An 18,218-nucleotide genomic window follows, 5' to 3' on the forward strand; every position below is an offset into this window, starting at 1 on the left:
TCTGGTGCATAACACTTATATTTTAAAGTAACGTGGACTACTAAAGTAAAATAAACATTTTTAAATTAAAACAACAAAATTTATACAAAATAGCTCAAGACGAGCGGCCATAAGTGTTTACTGAATCAGGACAAAAAATAATGTAGGTAAACAAAAATGTACTTCTACCACTATAATAGGTGTGTAAAGGTCGATTTTTTAAGCATATCATACTAGGATAGGATGTTAATAAACAAATTTTAAATGTCCTGATTGTCATTTAGTTTTCTTTTGCGCTTTGGTTACCTAAATTCCCTTCTCTCGCATATTCTAATATTTCCAATAATAATTTTATGAGAATCAGTCGGTACACTATTAAACAAAATATGTGGCTCAGCCAAGTCCTAAACAATAAAATTGCGTTCATTTTAGAAATTCTAATTTTACCTAATATCAGAAGTAGTTTCATAGAGAAAAATGGCGAAAACATTCAATATTTTTCATCGCCATTTTTGTCTATCAAAACTAGATACCTATATTACGACAAATATATGTCTGAAATAAACGTTGTTTCAGACTTGGCTGAGCCACATTTGTTAAAAGTGTACGGATTCTTTCACTATCATTGAAAATTTTTGAATGTGCGACAGAGAAGGAAACTTAGGTAACCAAATCACCTTAATAGTTTTGATCAAAGATGATGCGTTCGGTTGTACACAAATCCTTATAAAGTTCTATAAAATTAGTGCCATCTATTCTCGCAGACTTAATGGATAGGATGTCTGGTGCACTTAGACCTCCCATGTGCCCGATTTTTTTCCACGCCCATGCAAAAAAAAATCGGATTTCAACATGGGGTATTCAAGAGGTGAATCAACAAATTCCTCAAAAGCCGGCGATACATAGGTTTTTGGATTTTCATGTGCGGCGGTAATCACTTATCATCAGGTGACCCGCTTCCTCGTTTGCTCAGTAGGTATTTATATTTAAAAAATATTTTTAAACCCGCTAATTTAGTTCAGTTTTAGTGTTCAACCGAATTAGCACCACACCAATAAAATAAATTAGTTTTATTAACAAATAGGCCGATATCATCCACTACTATAAAATAATGAGAGCCAGTCATTTAAACTTAAAGGCTTGTCCACATATGCATTATTTGCCCAACCAGATCACCGTTCCGTATCGCCGACGCGTATTACAATCGCATAATTATGTGGGCAGGTGACGATATGCAGTTATCATACGCGGTCTCGAATCTCGATACGCCGCCGCTCTGATACGATACGCGAAACGATTTTTATCCGATGATCAAAAGAGATACGAAGCTTGGATACGATACGACGAATAATATGCCAATACAGATACATCGGATCGGACACATGATATACATCTGGGCTCGGCCTAATACGACTTACATCGACTTTCAAGAGTTGTAGACATTAACTCTTTTCAATAAATAATAATTAATAAATAACCGAAAGCGAAGGCTAACAAGATTCTTTTAATTCAAGAACAAATGAACAGTGAAAAGTTATTCTACTATTGATGACTTACTTATTTTACCTTGTATTTGATTAAATAAGTTTGTCTATATTTTAGTTAAGAATAAAATTATTAAGCATTAAATAAAATTTTAGGTATAAACTGTTTTTCGAGCAAATACAAACATTCAATATGACAATAATTATTATTCATATTTTATTCGGTTGATTCAAGCTTCATAATAATATGTCATTGGTAAACATCTGTTAAGTAAATAATAAGATAACATTATACATTACTCTTATTATACTTGTCTTTTATATAAAACAATTTTAATAAAATTTAATTATAAAATCACATCGTGGCATTATTTCTTACCTACGTCCGTAATGAAAAAATTCTCCAATATTTACATTCGACGTTTAATCCAAACCGATAATATCATATTTTGGTACAAAAACGTATATCTCTATCTCTATTATTTATAAAACAAATTACAAAGCCACATATTATTCTATATACAATATTTCACAAATTATTCTTAAATTATTATACTTTGCAAAATATATTGACATAGTTTACTGTGTGAAATAATTGAGGAGAATTTGGAACGTGACGCAAATATCTGCTAACCACGGGTCGCATAAAGCCGCGTCCACACCAATATAAAGCGTCGTGTACGATACAATAATTTTTGTGTTGACCAACGCAAATTATTTATAGATGTGAACGCAGCTTAAACTACAAGGAGACAAAGCAGTGGACAGCGCAATAATTATGAAAAAATGATTCATTCATTATATTAACGAGTGATGGCAATCTCAATTTGAGTAAAATATTTATTTTACGTTATTTCGATCAATTTTGTTTTCATTTTTTAGTATCAGTTCAACGCATATTTTCAACTAAAACATTTTGGCTTCAATTTTTCTTGTCTTCTATCCTTTTTACTGCATGTCTCCAAAAAAACCGAGGTTCAATGAATTACTATCCCACTGCCTTGCCGCCTCATATCGAATCTGTGTAAAAGTGACTTTTAACTACCTTTATATTTTATCGAAAACATTATTAAGCACAAGTAATCAAAGAACATCTATACGACTTTATCTCAGTTGCATTTCATACAAGTTTAATTATTATACTTGTGTTCGTCGGGATATCGTATCGTAAAATGTAAACATTTTTAAATTACAAATTAACACCCTATAGCCAAGGCACAAGTGTGGTATTGTATGTCATTTTTTATTATGCTGTAACATACTACTGCTGATTAATAATAATATATTCTACAGTATACTCGTACGCCACGTACACTGCGCCTCAAATATAAACAGGACTTATTCCACACCATCTTGCTGTTTAGATCTATACCTACTTTAGTTGTCCTTAGTTTGCTTAGAAGATAAATCGCAGAAACCTCGGGGAAACGCATAAAGGTGCCCACGCACTCGAACTGAACTGCAGCGGAACTACGTGTCGCGGCTGGAGAGAATCTCGTGCGGGGCGCTGCCGCGACGCGCAGTTCAGTTGCAGTTCAGTTCAAGTGCGTGGGCACCTTTAGCGTAAAGCGACGCGATTTGCCGGACGCTTTAGATCTGGAATTAGGTTTTTTTATCATCACCATCATCAGGTATCATGATTTCATTAACAATTCAGTTAGTCACAAGTGTGTATAGGTTGGGTACAGTACAGTGCGCCTCTTACACATTTCAGCGAAAAGTTACTTATTTACCTTTTATATAAACTAAGGAAAACTAAAGTGTAGTAACCCTTATCGTCAGCTTTACACTAATTTACTGTCGGTAGTGTGTACAACAAATATTACAGAAAATTACGAAATTGTGAAATAATAACGGGAATTTCAATACCAGCTGTAACATAGACAAGGTTTGATATCTCATGCAAACTTTACTCACAAATTCGTTGTTACCAACACTGAGTAGATTCAGCAGGTGTCAAATCGTGCCTACAAATTTTGACTTAGGTCATAAAATTTGACTTGCACAAATAGAATTCATTAAAGGATACTGGGCAAAATACAAGGACCTTGATCCTCAGAGCGGAAACTTCAGAGAATATATATTTTTCTAATTTCTTTATGTTAAAACTAATCATATATGTAGCTTTAATGTAGGAAAAATGTCACGAGATTTCAAAATTTGGCTTATGAACGAATGAGTCTTAAAACCACTTTGTTTATTATGCTGATAGACCTTTTTAGAACTAAGCCAGAATACCCATCCCACCTTACGCCCCCGCAAGAGCGCGGCGCGCGAACTTTACTTGTGGTTACGTCGTGTACATTGCGCATAAGTGTGCGTCCCTATCGGACCAATCAGCAGCGAGCAAGCGCTCGCCACAAACGCACATTATTTACTTTATTTATACCGATACGACTTCAACACAGGCATGAACTAAGCGCACTCGTGAAATGCAAGATCTATTCTTATGTTCATGACTACCTACTATCTGAATTATTATCATCTTTTAATGTCCATAACTTCATCATTAAACAGAGAATATTTAATGAATATATAACAATTTATGTGAAAGTAAACTGGTTTCAGAAGTGGCTACAATGAGGACCATTTTGCCCAATGTTGATTTTAATGATGTATTTTTGTTGCATGGGGTAAAACACAAATACTGAACTACTGACGACGCGACGGGTAAGTGGTCCGCCCTACAATACTGAGACGCGTAGTTACACACACTACATCTAGCATTACATCAAACAAATGAGTTAAAACATCTGTTAGCTACCTATTGTATAGCTATAATGTGTTTCAGGTAGTTATCCAATATGAGGATTTTCTAGCCATTGAAACATAGGCCTCTTGAGTATATAAATAGTTATGATTATTTAAGTAAAATTGACAACTCGCTTAGTTATTATCCTATTTTTTAACTATGTCGATAAATAAAACCTAAGCCGTAATTCATCGTTGGAAGCTCGTATTGTATTCAATGAACTGGTTTATAATAGAGTATTTTTAATGAACATCTCAAGCCTTGCTCTAGCATTTCGCATAATTATAACTACTCAGGTATAGGTGACGCTAAACTTCTTGAATGCTCAGGAGCCCTGCCGCGGTAGTTTGACAGTCGACAGCTAGTTTAACGATGGCAATCACCTCTATTGGTTGACACACGCTATTGGCTGCAATGCATTGTTGCACCAAAAATACCAGAAATTCAGCCAATCACAACAATTGCGATTGTAATAATGATGGATATAGGTTTTCCGGAATAGACCTGCTGATGTGGTATCGAGTAGCATCGCATTAGCATTAAACAGATATCTGCAGGATGCGAGAATGCACTCACCGAGCGTGCTGCTAACAGCGCCAAAATGGCGATAATTAAGTTGCTTCAAAAACAGGTCAGAAATCGCAGGTCCAGTGTATTTGTATTAGAGGTCAGTGGTTTCTATTAGGTGTGCGAATACCTGCGCATACAAGAACGTCAGAGCATTCAAGAAATGCCTCACCTATACTTAAAACAACGAAACCTACACGGAATCCTCAGATCTACGGGTACTTGTAAAATAAATAAAGGGAAGGGGTTTCTATACAAATTAAAAAAGGTTTCAGCTGCTCTCATGTGGATATTCGAGTTTTCCATACGGTCGATTTCTCGCCTGCAACAAAACCAAATTTATCTTAATATACATTGCCAAAAAATGCCTACGTAAAATGTTCAATATTGTAGCCGTTGTATACAATCTCTAAACAAATTGACAGATCTAAATCTAGTACTATCCTTTTCCATAGGGAGCATGATAAAAGGAATATCTAGACCTGTTATTTTAGTTGGTTTCAGAATTCTGTACAACAAATTAGCGACTTTACTATTCCAAAGACACACACCTGTCCTATGAGATTCCCCGGTGATGTGGTGTCTAGGCACAATATACTTCGACTCTTGAAACATAGATAGCATCAAATCTTCCGTGGTGGGATGGTATTCCACTTCATTAATGCTCGCGACCAGCGGAGAGCTCTCGTAGTTTCTATTGGAGTCTCTAGACGACGGCGACGTGCTCGATCTGGCCGGGTAGTCGACGGAGCGGGGCCGCCTCGTGTCCACCGGTGTCATTTTGGGATTCACGTGAACATCCTTGTGGATGTATGGCTCAATCGACATGCTCGATTCGTTTTCATAGTCGCTTAGTTCATCGTTCGTTATATCGCCGTTCACTTCGACGATGAGCGGCCTCTGAAGAGTCGGTGATTGGATTATAGACGTCGTGCTGTGTATAACGGTCACATGTTTCGTGGGGCTCGAACTGGTTTTATCTTCGGCGAGACTCGAAATACTTTTGGAGGGAGACGTGTTTGGTTTGGTTGTGATGATGGAGGTTCTTGGATTATTTTTATCATCGGAATCGTCTATCACCTCTTCTTTGACTTCGGTGATTTCGTTCAGGCTTTCTGTGGCCAGTTTCGCGAATTTCGGCATCCGTAACGCCCAATGTCCGCCTTCCTCGGTGGAACACGAGTGCGTAACGTTGGGTTTCTTTCGTCTATAAAACAACATATAGGCGGAGTTGTTGACGAGTTCGCTGTAAACGTTCTCATCGTCGACCGATGTGACTCTAGAGTCGTCGAACTTGTACCATCGGGCGTCGTAAGGGTTCTTGCAAGCGGCCGTGTAGTGACCCGTCTCCAAATCGTCGCCGTGGTGGTAACAAATGGCGTACAGGTCGTAGATGTTCTCCTGTGGATTATTCGACGGCTTTGAATGCCTCCGTCTCGGCGATCGAGAATGACTCGGTGATTCAACGTTAGGTGGGTTTCTTCGCACGAGGTGGGGTGTCATATCGAAATCGTTAACTGGAAACTCGACCATTGTGGTCAGTTTTGTACTTGTACGACCTTTGGCTTGTCTGAAAAGGGAAAGGTCGTTCAAAATTCCGATAGTAAATAAAATTATAGATTTATATTTTTTTAAGTTGGACTTATCACAAAAAGTAAACAAGTTCAACTTTTTCTCTACTACAATTGAAAGGTCATAAGTTTTTAATTACTTACTGTCGAAAGCGTTTAAGATGTATCACTAAAATGTCCGGTAGAGACCACAGACCAAGAGTTTTTACCACCGGCATATATCTCTGGCACTGTGGACATCTGTAAAAAATGGAAACATAAAAATATATATAAATTTAGAAAAGTGCACCAGAAGTTTTAAAGAGCAATAGAAGCTATAACTTACAATCGTGTCAATGATGTATCAATAATCCCTAGGATTCTGTCAAAATAAATTCTAATACCAAAAAGTATAATGATAAATTAAAAGTAAAAAAAAGCCATGAGGTTGTGGGACATCCAACCGCAGAGAATGTGTACTGTCTCGCTCACTCATACCACCTGCTAGTACACAATAACCAAAAGAAGTAAAGACTATGAGAGTGAGGAAATAGAGAGTGCTCACCCAATGGTTGCATCTCGAAGTCAACGTGTGTGCGAGTTTGCGTGTGCATACACATACATATGTATACATTACCTCCAGGCGTCTTCCTGCGCCAGATGCTCTGCGCGCGTGTAGTGCGCGAGGCAGGCGTGCAGTGTGAGCGGCGTCATCGCGCCCGCCGCCGACACGTGCACCTCGCACGCCTCGCCCGACTCGCGGATTATACTGCGCAAATAGTGCCCTCAGTATAAGTCAAAGTTAAACATTTATTCAAAGTAGGTACTATTGTACTCCTTTTAATGGTCGAAATTGTTATTTTTTTTATTATCATCACTTTACAAAATCACTTATGCTTATTAGAACTATCAAAGCTTATTAATCTTAAGTTAACGCAACGTTGATTTTGTTTGAAAATCAAGGCAGCTGATGTAACAGTGACACTATTAATATTGTATTCAAATTGACGAAATATGTATAATACCTTCCTATTTATTAATATACAACTCTAAAGGGTTATGTTTTAGTTAGGACAGAAATAAATCAAAATTCTTGCAAGAGATATTTATCACATTAATCTTCTTGGAATTTACCTGTCCCTGTGAGCGGGATCCCAGAGTAACTCGAGACGAAGGTGGGGATACTTGTCGTGTGCACACAGCGCTTGCTCTACATCCAATGCGAACAGTGGGTGTGGTAGCTGAAACAAATTGGAATTTTAAATATTTTTTAAGGAATGCTTCTTATCAGACATTTTGCACTCAAATTCTGAGGATAAAAATGATATAATAAATCATCACCGCCACCGTCACCACCACTTTCACTGTTGCCGGGGATTCTCTCACACTCTTAGGTTCCTTCACCTCTGCTTGAAAAGCCCTGGTGGCGTACACTCAGGCTGGCACTGTTGACATAGAATTCGAGATGCAAGCTGTGGGTGAGCACTCTCTATTTCTTCACTCTTTCAGTTCACTTCTCTCTGCTAATTATTGTGTATGATCTAGCCGGTACTGGACTCCGTGACGCAATCACTACAAACACACTCTATTACACACTCGCATATGTTGATTTTATACATTTCCAAGAAGGACCTAAGTGTTTGATATTAATTTTATATTGATTTAAAGATACTTGATAACTTTACCCATTCCTGAGAAAAAAGATCGTGACAGACACACAGATAGAGATACTAGAAAATAATCGTTAGAAGATTCCTTTTTACTTTTTGAGGTAAATACACAAGGGCCAACATACCTCTGGCTGCAAGTACGCAGGGTCCCGGGGGCGGTGCGCCTCGGCGATGCGCGCGCGGAAGATGTCGCAGCCCTGCGCGCTCTCCAGCACGCTCTCCGCCACCACCTGGCACATCTCCTTCAACATCAGCTTCTGCAGGTCTTCGTACGACGTCTCGCGGGGCACTTGCATTGCGTATGGTGAACCTGACACCGATTTGTAAAGACAACTTACATAAAAGAAATTATTACCAAAAATATTTTTTTTAAATCGCAGGCTGATACTAACCTAAGGTCGCGGCCTAGACTATAGCGATCAGAGTATAATTTTATGTATCAAGGCATGCAAAGTTCACAGTCTGCCATGGCGCTCTAACACGGTAATTATGTTAAGGGTCAAGATGCCTGAATATGTTGAAACGCAGTAGGTTGTTTGCACCTCATTTATATTGTAACGGAGCAGTCTTAAGAATGAGTATTATGAAGCTTGGATGGATATCACCTGTCCAAACTCCATATTCCTCTCTCTTATAAGAGGTGAAGTATACCCATCAATCAAACTTTATTTTAATTCTTATATCCAGTTCGAAGGATAAGATTAATATTAGAGATTTATTACTAAAAGACACAGCATAAACGTTAACAACTGGCTAGTACAGAACATTTACAATGATATTATAAAAGTTCAAAAGGTCTACAGGCTGTACTATGTTAAATACAAACCAAAGCGGTCCCCATCTAGCATATTGACCCACAACAACAGCAAGTAGGGAGTGGTGGGCGGCTGCAGTATAGGCGGCGCTTCGAGGCAGTACAGCGCGCCCAGCTCTATGCCTGCCGGTTCCCAGCTGGCGCGACCGGTGCACCAGCCTGCAAACAAGCATAGGGTTTATTGTCATGGCCAAATGTGACTGTGGCGCTCACTAGATTATGTCACACTGCAAGCGGGGACCGGCGCTACGTTGCGCAGAAATTCCGTCCCTATACTCTATCTATGTTTTCGAATTGAATTTCGAATGTTTTTTGAAAACATTTTCGAATTGAATTTGAATGTTTTTTTGAAAACATGTTTGTGATTGGTTCATCAACCAAACATTTTGGACATCTCCAAACTGATTTTAACTAATAAAGATTTTCTAATTTCTAACTATGTGATTAATAGGAAGGGGTCACGACCTTCAGCAATGAGATGATATTATACATTAATGTATATCCTTGCACCACCTGCCTCTAGTATCTATAGCTATGTCCTTTGCACCATTTCGGTTGCCTGGAAGAGACCACTAGGTAGCGATAAGACTGCCAAATTGTAGCTACCTACCTATATTTTGTTTTGCTTTGTATGTGTTTTTTCTGTATTAATTTTGTGGTGTATGTATGGTGTACGTAAAAAACATAATTCATTTATTATTTAAGCACTAACCATTTTCATTGATCTCAGCTAATATGATGTGATCGCGATCAATACCGGTATCAGCATGTAACGCTGTGCGGAGGTCGTCCATTGTCGAGTTTGGAGGCAACTCCACGCCTATACGCACTTGTCGAGGTTGCTGATTTACATATACCACCTAGAACAATCAAAGCATACAAAACATCTTCATTTTCCTTATAATGTCTTCTCAAAATTTATTACTTGTTAACATAATATAAAACCGGTCAAGCGCGAGTCGGACTCGCACACGAAGGGTTCCGTACCATCGTAAAAAAAAACTTTTTTGTGATAGTATAGTCACCAGACACCAACCAATCACAGAAGAAACTATGTTTTCGAATTAAATTTCGAATGCTTTTCTAACGCATTGGCGTTGCTGCAAATGTTCATGGGCGGCGGTAATCACTTAACATAAGGTAACTCAACTGCTTGTTTGATAGCTATTTTTATTTTAAAAACAAATATAATGAACTTACATTGACAGGCAGAGGGGATGGTTGAGCCGTCGCCGGTTTAGTTGGTAGCTGCACACTTACACAATGAAACGGGTCAAATGTGCAAGATGTTCGCTCACATTTTGCACATGTAAGTGCAGACCTGTTGAACAACGCAATTCATTGTATTTCTTTACATCATTTAGAACAATTTTAAATAATAAATACAATAAATAATAAATAAAATTCCAATGATATGGAATTTTAATACATTTAATATAGCAAGAAAATTAACTTTAACAGATTGCAAGTCATGATAATATGAAAACTGATAAATTTTTACTATTCACCAGATTAACTCGTACAACAGCCAGTCCCAAATAATTCATCATAATAATAATAAATAAATAAAATAAAAATAAAAAAGCCTTTTATTTATCCTTAATAAATTTCTAAACAAAGAATTGGTTGACAAAAAAATAATAATTTTCATTTTAATATTAAGGACCTCTCATTGAGTAAAGGCCTCCTCCAGATTTCTCCAGGTCTTCCTGTCTAGGGCCTTTTTTTTCCAGTTAATGCCTCCCGTTTTTTTGATTTCATTTTCCCAGCTTTCGACAGGTCTACCTCTCTTTCGTTTCCCAACTGGGCCACGCCATTCAGTCACAGTCTTTGTCCATCTTTTATCTGTGAGTCGAATAACATGACCAGCCCAATTCCACTTTAACTTCATGGCATGTTTTAATGCATCGATAGCTTTCGTTTTTTTTTCTTATAGCTGCATTTTTAGTTTTGTGTATTCTACGCAGACCAAGAATGCTCCGTTCCATTGCCCTCTGAGCAGTTTGGATTTTATTTTTTGTATATTTGTTGAATATCCAGGTTTGGCTAGCATAAGTAAGGCAAGGTAGCAAACATGAATCCATTATTTTTGTTTTTAAATTGAGAGGTAAATCTGACTTGAGTATGTATTTATAGGCCCAGAATTTGTTCCATGTGATTTTTAAGCGTCTTTCAAGTTCATCTCGGTGTCTTGACTTTTTAAACGAAATTTGTTTGCCAAGGTATATATAGTCTTGCACATATTCTAGTAGAGTATCTCGAACGTATATAGGTTTTTCTACACTGTTGGTCATGATTTTCGTTTTTGTACTATTTAACTCAAGGCCTATTTTGAGACTTGCAGAATTTAGGTCATTGATCATTTTTTCAAGACCATGTGCCGTTTCGGAAAAGAGGACAATGTCGTCGGCGAATCTTAAGTTGCTTAAATATAGTCCATTAATATATATTCCTTTTTTGGACCAGTCTAGGTCTTTCATTATGCTTTGAAGGACTATTATAAAAATCCTCGGCGAGACTGGGTCACCCTGCCTAACGCCTCTACATATTTTGATCTCAGGTCCTTTTCTCTCCAGCCTGACTCTACTTGTGCTTTTGCTGTAAATATCTTGTATCAGTTCTATGAGTTCTACAGGTGTATTGCATTTTTGTAGAGCCACCCACATACTTTCATGCGAGATAGAGTCGAACGCTTTTGTATAATCGATAAAAGCCAAGTATAATGGGCGTCTTTGATCTTGATATTTCTCTACGACTTGATCTAGCGTGTGTATGTGGTCGGCGGTTGAGAAGCTCTTTCTGAAACCTGCCTGTTCAACTGGTTGATATTTTTCAGTTATTTCTGATAACCGCTGCTCTAAGCAAGTAGCTAGAAGTTTGTAGAGGCACGGTTGAAGGCTGATAGGCCTATAGTTTCCAATATCACATGGGTCGCCTTTCTTGTAGAGCAAGACAATATCAGATTCGGCCCATTCTCTAGGTATTTTTCTTTCTTCTAAAATTTTATTAAAAAGCTGAGTTAGGGGTTTCAATAGTAGAGTTCTCCCAACCTTTAACATCTCATTCGATATTTTATCTGGACCGCTACTTTTGTCAATTTTTAATTTTTCCAACTTTTTTAAAATCTCTACTTCTGTAAATTTTTTTACCTTTTCATCTGTGTGTGATTTATCTCCATTTGCATCTAATATATTATGGGTATCTTCAGGTGGTACAATACGTTTGCTATACAGATTTTGATAGAACTCCGTAGCGATATGTATAATTTCAGATCTAGAATAAGTTTTTTCACGAGACGTATTTAAGCAGGGAATCCAGAATTTACTTGAGTTGAGTTCTTTGTCGCTTTTCTTCAAACTGCCTGAACTGATTAAGTGCTTTTCAATAATTTTAAGTCTGTATTCGTGGTGTTCCCTTTTAATGCGTCTGTGGATGTGTTTATACAAATTTTTTAGTTCCTGTTTTTCATCTTTACTTTTAGAGGTTTTGTTTTTTAATGCATTTCTTCTTTGTATCATATTTTTTGTTTCTTGGGTTATAATAGTATGATTCTTGGGGTTTTCGTCCCGGCTTTGCTTTATGCTATTTAAAATTGCTGCTTTTATTTTTAAGTAGAAAGACTCTACACTTTCTGATTTAGACAAATATACATTGCTTATGTTTTCTTTTAAGTTTGCAAGATAATTTGTTTCGTCCTGGGCACTCTTCAATTGAATAATTGAGCTGCCATATTGTGCTCTACTTTTTTTGATTTTTTCTATTTTTACTGTGCTTCTCAAAAGTCTGTGGTCACTGGCGAAGGAGAGTTGATTGAGTACTTCAAAGTTTGTAAACTGGCTCCTCATATTGGATAGTATGTAGTCTATTTGACTTTTCTTACTCTTTGGGGAAATCCAAGTCCAGAGAGATTTTTCCTTTTTGTTAAATATGCTGTTAATTATGGTCAGATTGTTTTCTAGCGCAAAATTGATTAGTTTGCTTCCTCTTTTATCTCTTTTTCCGTAGCAGTTTTGACCTAGGATTTTGTATTCACCTCGTACTTGTTGACCAACACGAGCGTTAAAATCGCCCATTATTATTAGATTTTTGTTGCTAGTTTTTATTGTTTCATACAATGATTCATAAAATTGGTCAATATCTTTGTCTGTAGAGTCGCTAGTTGGTAAATGAACTTGTATAATAGAAATCTCCATTGTTGATAATTTTAGGTTTAATATACATATTCGTTCCGAAATACCTTTGAAACTTTCGATGCAGTTCTTATATTTAGATTTTATTAGAAATCCAACTCCATATTGGCCTTTAGTTTCTCCGTAATAGCAAAAAATATGTTTTGAATCTTCTACTATATTGTATCCAGTTCTTCTGATTTCAGAGAGGCCAATTATATCATACTTAATATGTGATATGGATTCTTTAAACTCGATAAGCCTTTCTTCCGACAGGAGTGATCGAGCATTATAAGTGCAAATGTAGAGCAGGCAAGTATTGGGTTTATAGTTTTGAATTCTGTTTTCTGGAGGGTAGTGGTCTTCTTCCCCCACGGTGACCAACCGGGTTGGGGTGCTTTGTGTTGTTATGTTATGCTTTAGAGATTTTTTTATCAGTGATCTTCCAGTTCCTGGTTTTAGTTTAATTTCTATAAGTGTTTTTGTCGGAGAGTGAATAGGCTCTTTCGCGCATGAATTGAAATGCATTTTTCCTTTGCATTTTTGGGGTATTTTGTTTTGCATTCGAAGTGCCAGGGCTTGGGGTTTCTGATCTCTTCCGTTTTTCGTTTTCCTTATTGTCCATGTGCCTTTTTTCTTTTTTTAGCTGTAATTCCGCTTTTGTTAAATCGTGGGTAATATATGTATTTTGTTTCATCTTCTTTTTATTTTTAAGGATTTGTATTTTTTTCTGCAAGGTGGTTGTAGCTAGGAAAATTGGTCTAGTTTTGCTTTCCTCGTTTACTTTTTTCCCCAATCTTTGTAGTCTGTCAATTTCCCCATATTCAAGTTGCACATCAATCTCTTTCATTGTTGAAGTTACTAGTGTAGTTAAGTCCTCATGAGTTTCCTCATTTGACTCTGGGAGCCCGTGGAGTATTATATTCTTCCTCTTGCTGTTTGTTTCGAGATTCTGTATCTTTGTACTTAATTTTTCGATTTCTCCCTTTAGCCTCTTATTTTCCTCTATTATCGGCAAGATTTTTTCATCTACCTTCTGTAAAACGGCTGCCGTGATATTTTCGGTTATAGTGTTTGTTTGTATATTCAACTGATCTGTCATTTTTGATAATAGCAGTGACATTTCGGGGGACAACTGGGTGGACATCTTACCGTGAAACGGAATACGATCATGTACGCGTATCCGAATGTGTCTTCCAGGTAGGTATTTACTCTGAGGTGTCTCCGACGATTTATGTTGGTAGCACTGTCTGAATTGTCAATCGTTCGTTTGATATTTTAACCTTAGTGTTTTGAGGTTATAAATGAATCGTACGATCGAAGTGATTTCACTTTTTGTACTTATCTTTCGGTGTAATTTAGATTGTATTTCGACGATCCTTTGCACAAAGTTGATTTGGAACAACACTGTTTTGCGGAGATGTTATTATTTCTTGCGAAAACTATTTAAAATTGTTAGAGCGTATCACAAAACGTCTGGCGTACACGACAACCGGAACCGGAATACATCATAATAATATAAAAACATAAATACATATATGTTGTATAGAGAACTTTCGGAGTTTATCTGTTCATAGAAAATATAACAAACAACTAAATAACAACTAACTAACAAAATAACAACTTGACTCAATAATATACATAAACAAAACAAACATGGCTCACCCCAAACTAAGACATCGCTTCCTGGCATTATCTAAACTGAAGTTAATTTATAATTTTATAATAATACTTACCTATACTGTGCTTGAAAAACTGCCTGAACAAAAGAACTGTTCCTGCGAGCATGATTGGCTAGAGTTTCAGCTGCAACAACTTCATCTGATTTACCAACTGTATTCTGAAACAATATTAAAACTATACAAAACTAGCTGATTTGTCCACATGGATTGTTTTCAAAAATCAAAAAAACCGGCCAAGTGCGAGTCAGACTCGCGCACTGAGGGTTCCGTACTCGAGTATTTTTTCCAACATTTTGCACGATAAATCAAAAACTATTATACATAAAAATAAATAAAAACCTGTTTTAGAATGTACAGGTAAAGCCCTTTCATATGATACCCAACTTGGTATAGTTATCTTACTTTGAAAATTGAAACATATTTTAATTTTTTTTTTTTAATGTAACCACAAATTCACGGTTTTCAGGTTTATTCCTGTACTTGTGCTATAAGACCTACCTACCTGCCGAATTTCATGATTCTAGGTCAATGGGAAGTACCCTAAGGTTTCTTGACAGACACAACGGACGGATGGGCGGATGGACGGACAGACAGACAGTCAGACAGAAAGACAGACTGACAGATAACAAAGTGATCCTATCAGTGTTCCGTTTTTCCTTTTGAGGTGCGGAACCCTAAAAAAAGCAAAAAACTCAATGAAAGCTGTTGAAACTTTACTGTAATCGTACCATTTTGATTGAAATCAGAAACTTTGGACTTAATTTTAGCAAAGTTTTGCCTGTTTTGTTTGAAAATGGTCTTCAATGTTCTAAATTATGAACTTTGGACTCAATTTTGTTACAGTTCTAGTCGGTTTTGCTTGGAAATGAGTTCAGATTTGTGTTTAGTGGGCCAAAAACATTCAGATTTAAGGGATTTAAGGATTCAGATCTGGAGTGTAATCACAACATTTTGTTCCCCAGCTCCTCATATTCTTGTTACTTGTTTCAGTTTCCATCCAGCATATTAAAAATTATCATACCTTAATAGTTTTGTATTTTTTCTTAGTTGCCGTATTTAGATCCTCGTGAACTTTGTCTAGCAGCCAAAATAGAAACTCTTGTGCATCATGCTGACTATTTCCCCTATACTGGTTACCATGCCTTTCCACAGCTGCCTGAAATTTAATAAGTAAATTAAATATTTGTCACAAACATCAAATAATAATACCAGCAGACTTGATAATTGTAAAATGGCATATATTTACAGATTAATTCAAAGCTTATATATACTAAAAACTTAGTGGAGGTAACCTTCTGGACCTGTACAGCTAAGTCAAGAAATGCTAAATTAACAAAAACAAAATATCCAACAGCAGTACAACAGAATGCTGATTCTACTATGAAGACATGTATGTAAAACATAAAATTGTAAAAATCTGACTTATAGTCACATAATGGACACATCTTTATATGCAATAATAGGCATTCATAATTGACCCGCATCTTTCTTTCTTATTTCTCATTGCTGAGGTTCGTGTCCCCTTTCCATTAATCACATAGGGGTTATTTTGGAATAATACTGTGGTGGACTCCTAATTCCTGCTGCATACAACAATTAAAATAAGAGCATGATTTTGACTAACAATTACTTAGACTAGAGGTATAACAATTATTTAGATGTTAGTGATATGGCTAACACATGCACTAAGGCATGTAGCAATTATTATCATTGAGGCTAAATAATAATTATTTAGACCTCCAATTTTGGTCATCTATTCAGTTTTCACCTTGAATAATGACAAACACATTTTGTCATAATTTTATATGTACTTATATATCTTTTTATATAATATTATCTACATCCTCATAAACTTTTGTTATTGGATTATATTATGTTTTTAATATTCTAAATCAATTTAATGCAAGAGGAAGCTTTAGTTTATCAGTTAAAAATTATTTTTAGCTGTAGGATTTACTTACATAGGCAATTGTGACTATTGTTACATTATTTTTTATATTCCTTATGTTACCATCTTCCCATATTATAGTAAGTTTATAGAAAAAAAAGGCAAAGAAAGACAAGCAAATATTTATAAAAGGCACATTGATTTGGGGTAATTGTATCAAAATTGACATTCAGTACTAAAATTAGCTATAATATAAACTTGAAGTCTTCAAATGTAATTGGTTCAGAGTATTATCTAGATACATAGCAAGTATATATTGACTGTTCAAACCTTAAAAGATGTGCTCATGTCTGGTGTGTACCTACAAGACCATAGCGCTTTTAACAAAGCTGCTAACTGTTCTGTCACCTCTCCCCTAGTACCATACTTCTTAGAATTAATCTTATTCCGCTTTTGTAAATCAATCTGAAAGAAAATTTCACGAATGAAAATACTACAGCAGTAAATCAATCATCTGGTTACATAACAACAACAGTGCATAAGCAAACAAACAAATAGTTATATAAAATCTTTTAAGACACACTGCACATTACTATAATTAAATTAAGTAATCACTGGCACAGAATATCTAAGTCAATTTATTTGTTTTACCATGTGACCATAAAACATGTTTTATATTAATATTTTCAATTTTTTTTATCAGCTGACCTTATAATGTTCTAAAACAAAATATTCTGCAATGACATCAGTATGGGATAGGCACTGTAGCACAGCATTCATGTAGCAAGTATTGCCATGGTTTTTGATGCCTGTGGCTGCTGGAACTGTCCCAGGAGGCCATGGCGGTTCCCCGCTGCATGGAACACGGTCGCCGTTCACGGTTGCTGGGCCAGACTTAACCTGCAAATCAAGTAGGTAAGTAAAAGTTTACCTTGCTACTGAAATATCGTCATATTTTTCAACATTCGTGTTGCACTTACACCAGATACGTTCACAGTACTCATGTGTTGCGCGATCTTATTCAAAAATATCTTCCATGACGGCCTCCTGAACAACTTCCTTTCCAGGCCACCTTCATCTTTTTGCGTAACATTTATCACAGAACTCGCGCTTGATGGCTTATTATCATTCTCGGTGGTTTTAGTTTTGCTTGAACTGGGCTTCGATGTCCCAAAGGGATTGCGAGGCAAGGTAAAAGTACGTTTTAATCGGGATCCTTCTACCTGTTTTGGTGTCATGTTCGCTTCCGCTACTTCGTTTATAAGTTCACTTTCCGAACATGATTTTAAAACTGACGATAAATTATTTGTAGACATAATAAAAGTTAAATTAAAACTATCCTACGAATAATTAATTCCATAAAACTAGAGAAAACCAATTAGAAAACATTGATATGCTACTGACATAAGCGCCATATTGTCCTCTATGTCATTTACTCATTTATTGTCTTTGCTCTATACTACACGGCGCTCAGGCTCTATATCATATAAAATGTCTATGGTTTTTACAGTAAAAATGGGTAACATTTGCATTTGACTAGGTCGAGATATTCGATGGATTTTTTTTAAACTAAATCTACGACTTTTCTTTCCTATTATTTTCTTATCTGTTCTTTCGGTCAACCTCTGTGAAATACAATATCATTGTACAATATAGTTACCTA

General features: G+C 36.3%; 1 protein-coding gene across 1 annotated transcript; it reads right to left on the reverse strand.

Moving 5' to 3' along the window:
• Positions 1-17,971, reverse strand: LOC123871721 (ubiquitin carboxyl-terminal hydrolase 31). Its single transcript, XM_045915639.1, has 14 exons — positions 17,536-17,971; positions 17,264-17,455; positions 16,886-17,020; positions 15,689-15,823; positions 14,722-14,825; positions 10,017-10,137; positions 9,529-9,676; positions 8,829-8,975; positions 8,128-8,312; positions 7,467-7,573; positions 6,970-7,101; positions 6,498-6,593; positions 5,334-6,352; positions 1-5,104 (listed from the first exon to the last, which is right to left on the reverse strand). Exons 1-14 carry the CDS (start codon positions 17,869-17,871, stop codon positions 5,064-5,066), a joined length of 2,898 nt encoding a protein of 965 aa, XP_045771595.1. The 5' UTR covers positions 17,872-17,971; the 3' UTR covers positions 1-5,063.
• Between the last annotated feature and the right edge of the window lie 247 nt (positions 17,972-18,218).

The sequence above is a fragment of the Maniola jurtina genome, chromosome 14 (assembly GCF_905333055.1).
Source record: "Maniola jurtina chromosome 14, ilManJurt1.1, whole genome shotgun sequence".
Classification (NCBI taxonomy): Eukaryota; Metazoa; Arthropoda; class Insecta; order Lepidoptera; family Nymphalidae; genus Maniola; species Maniola jurtina.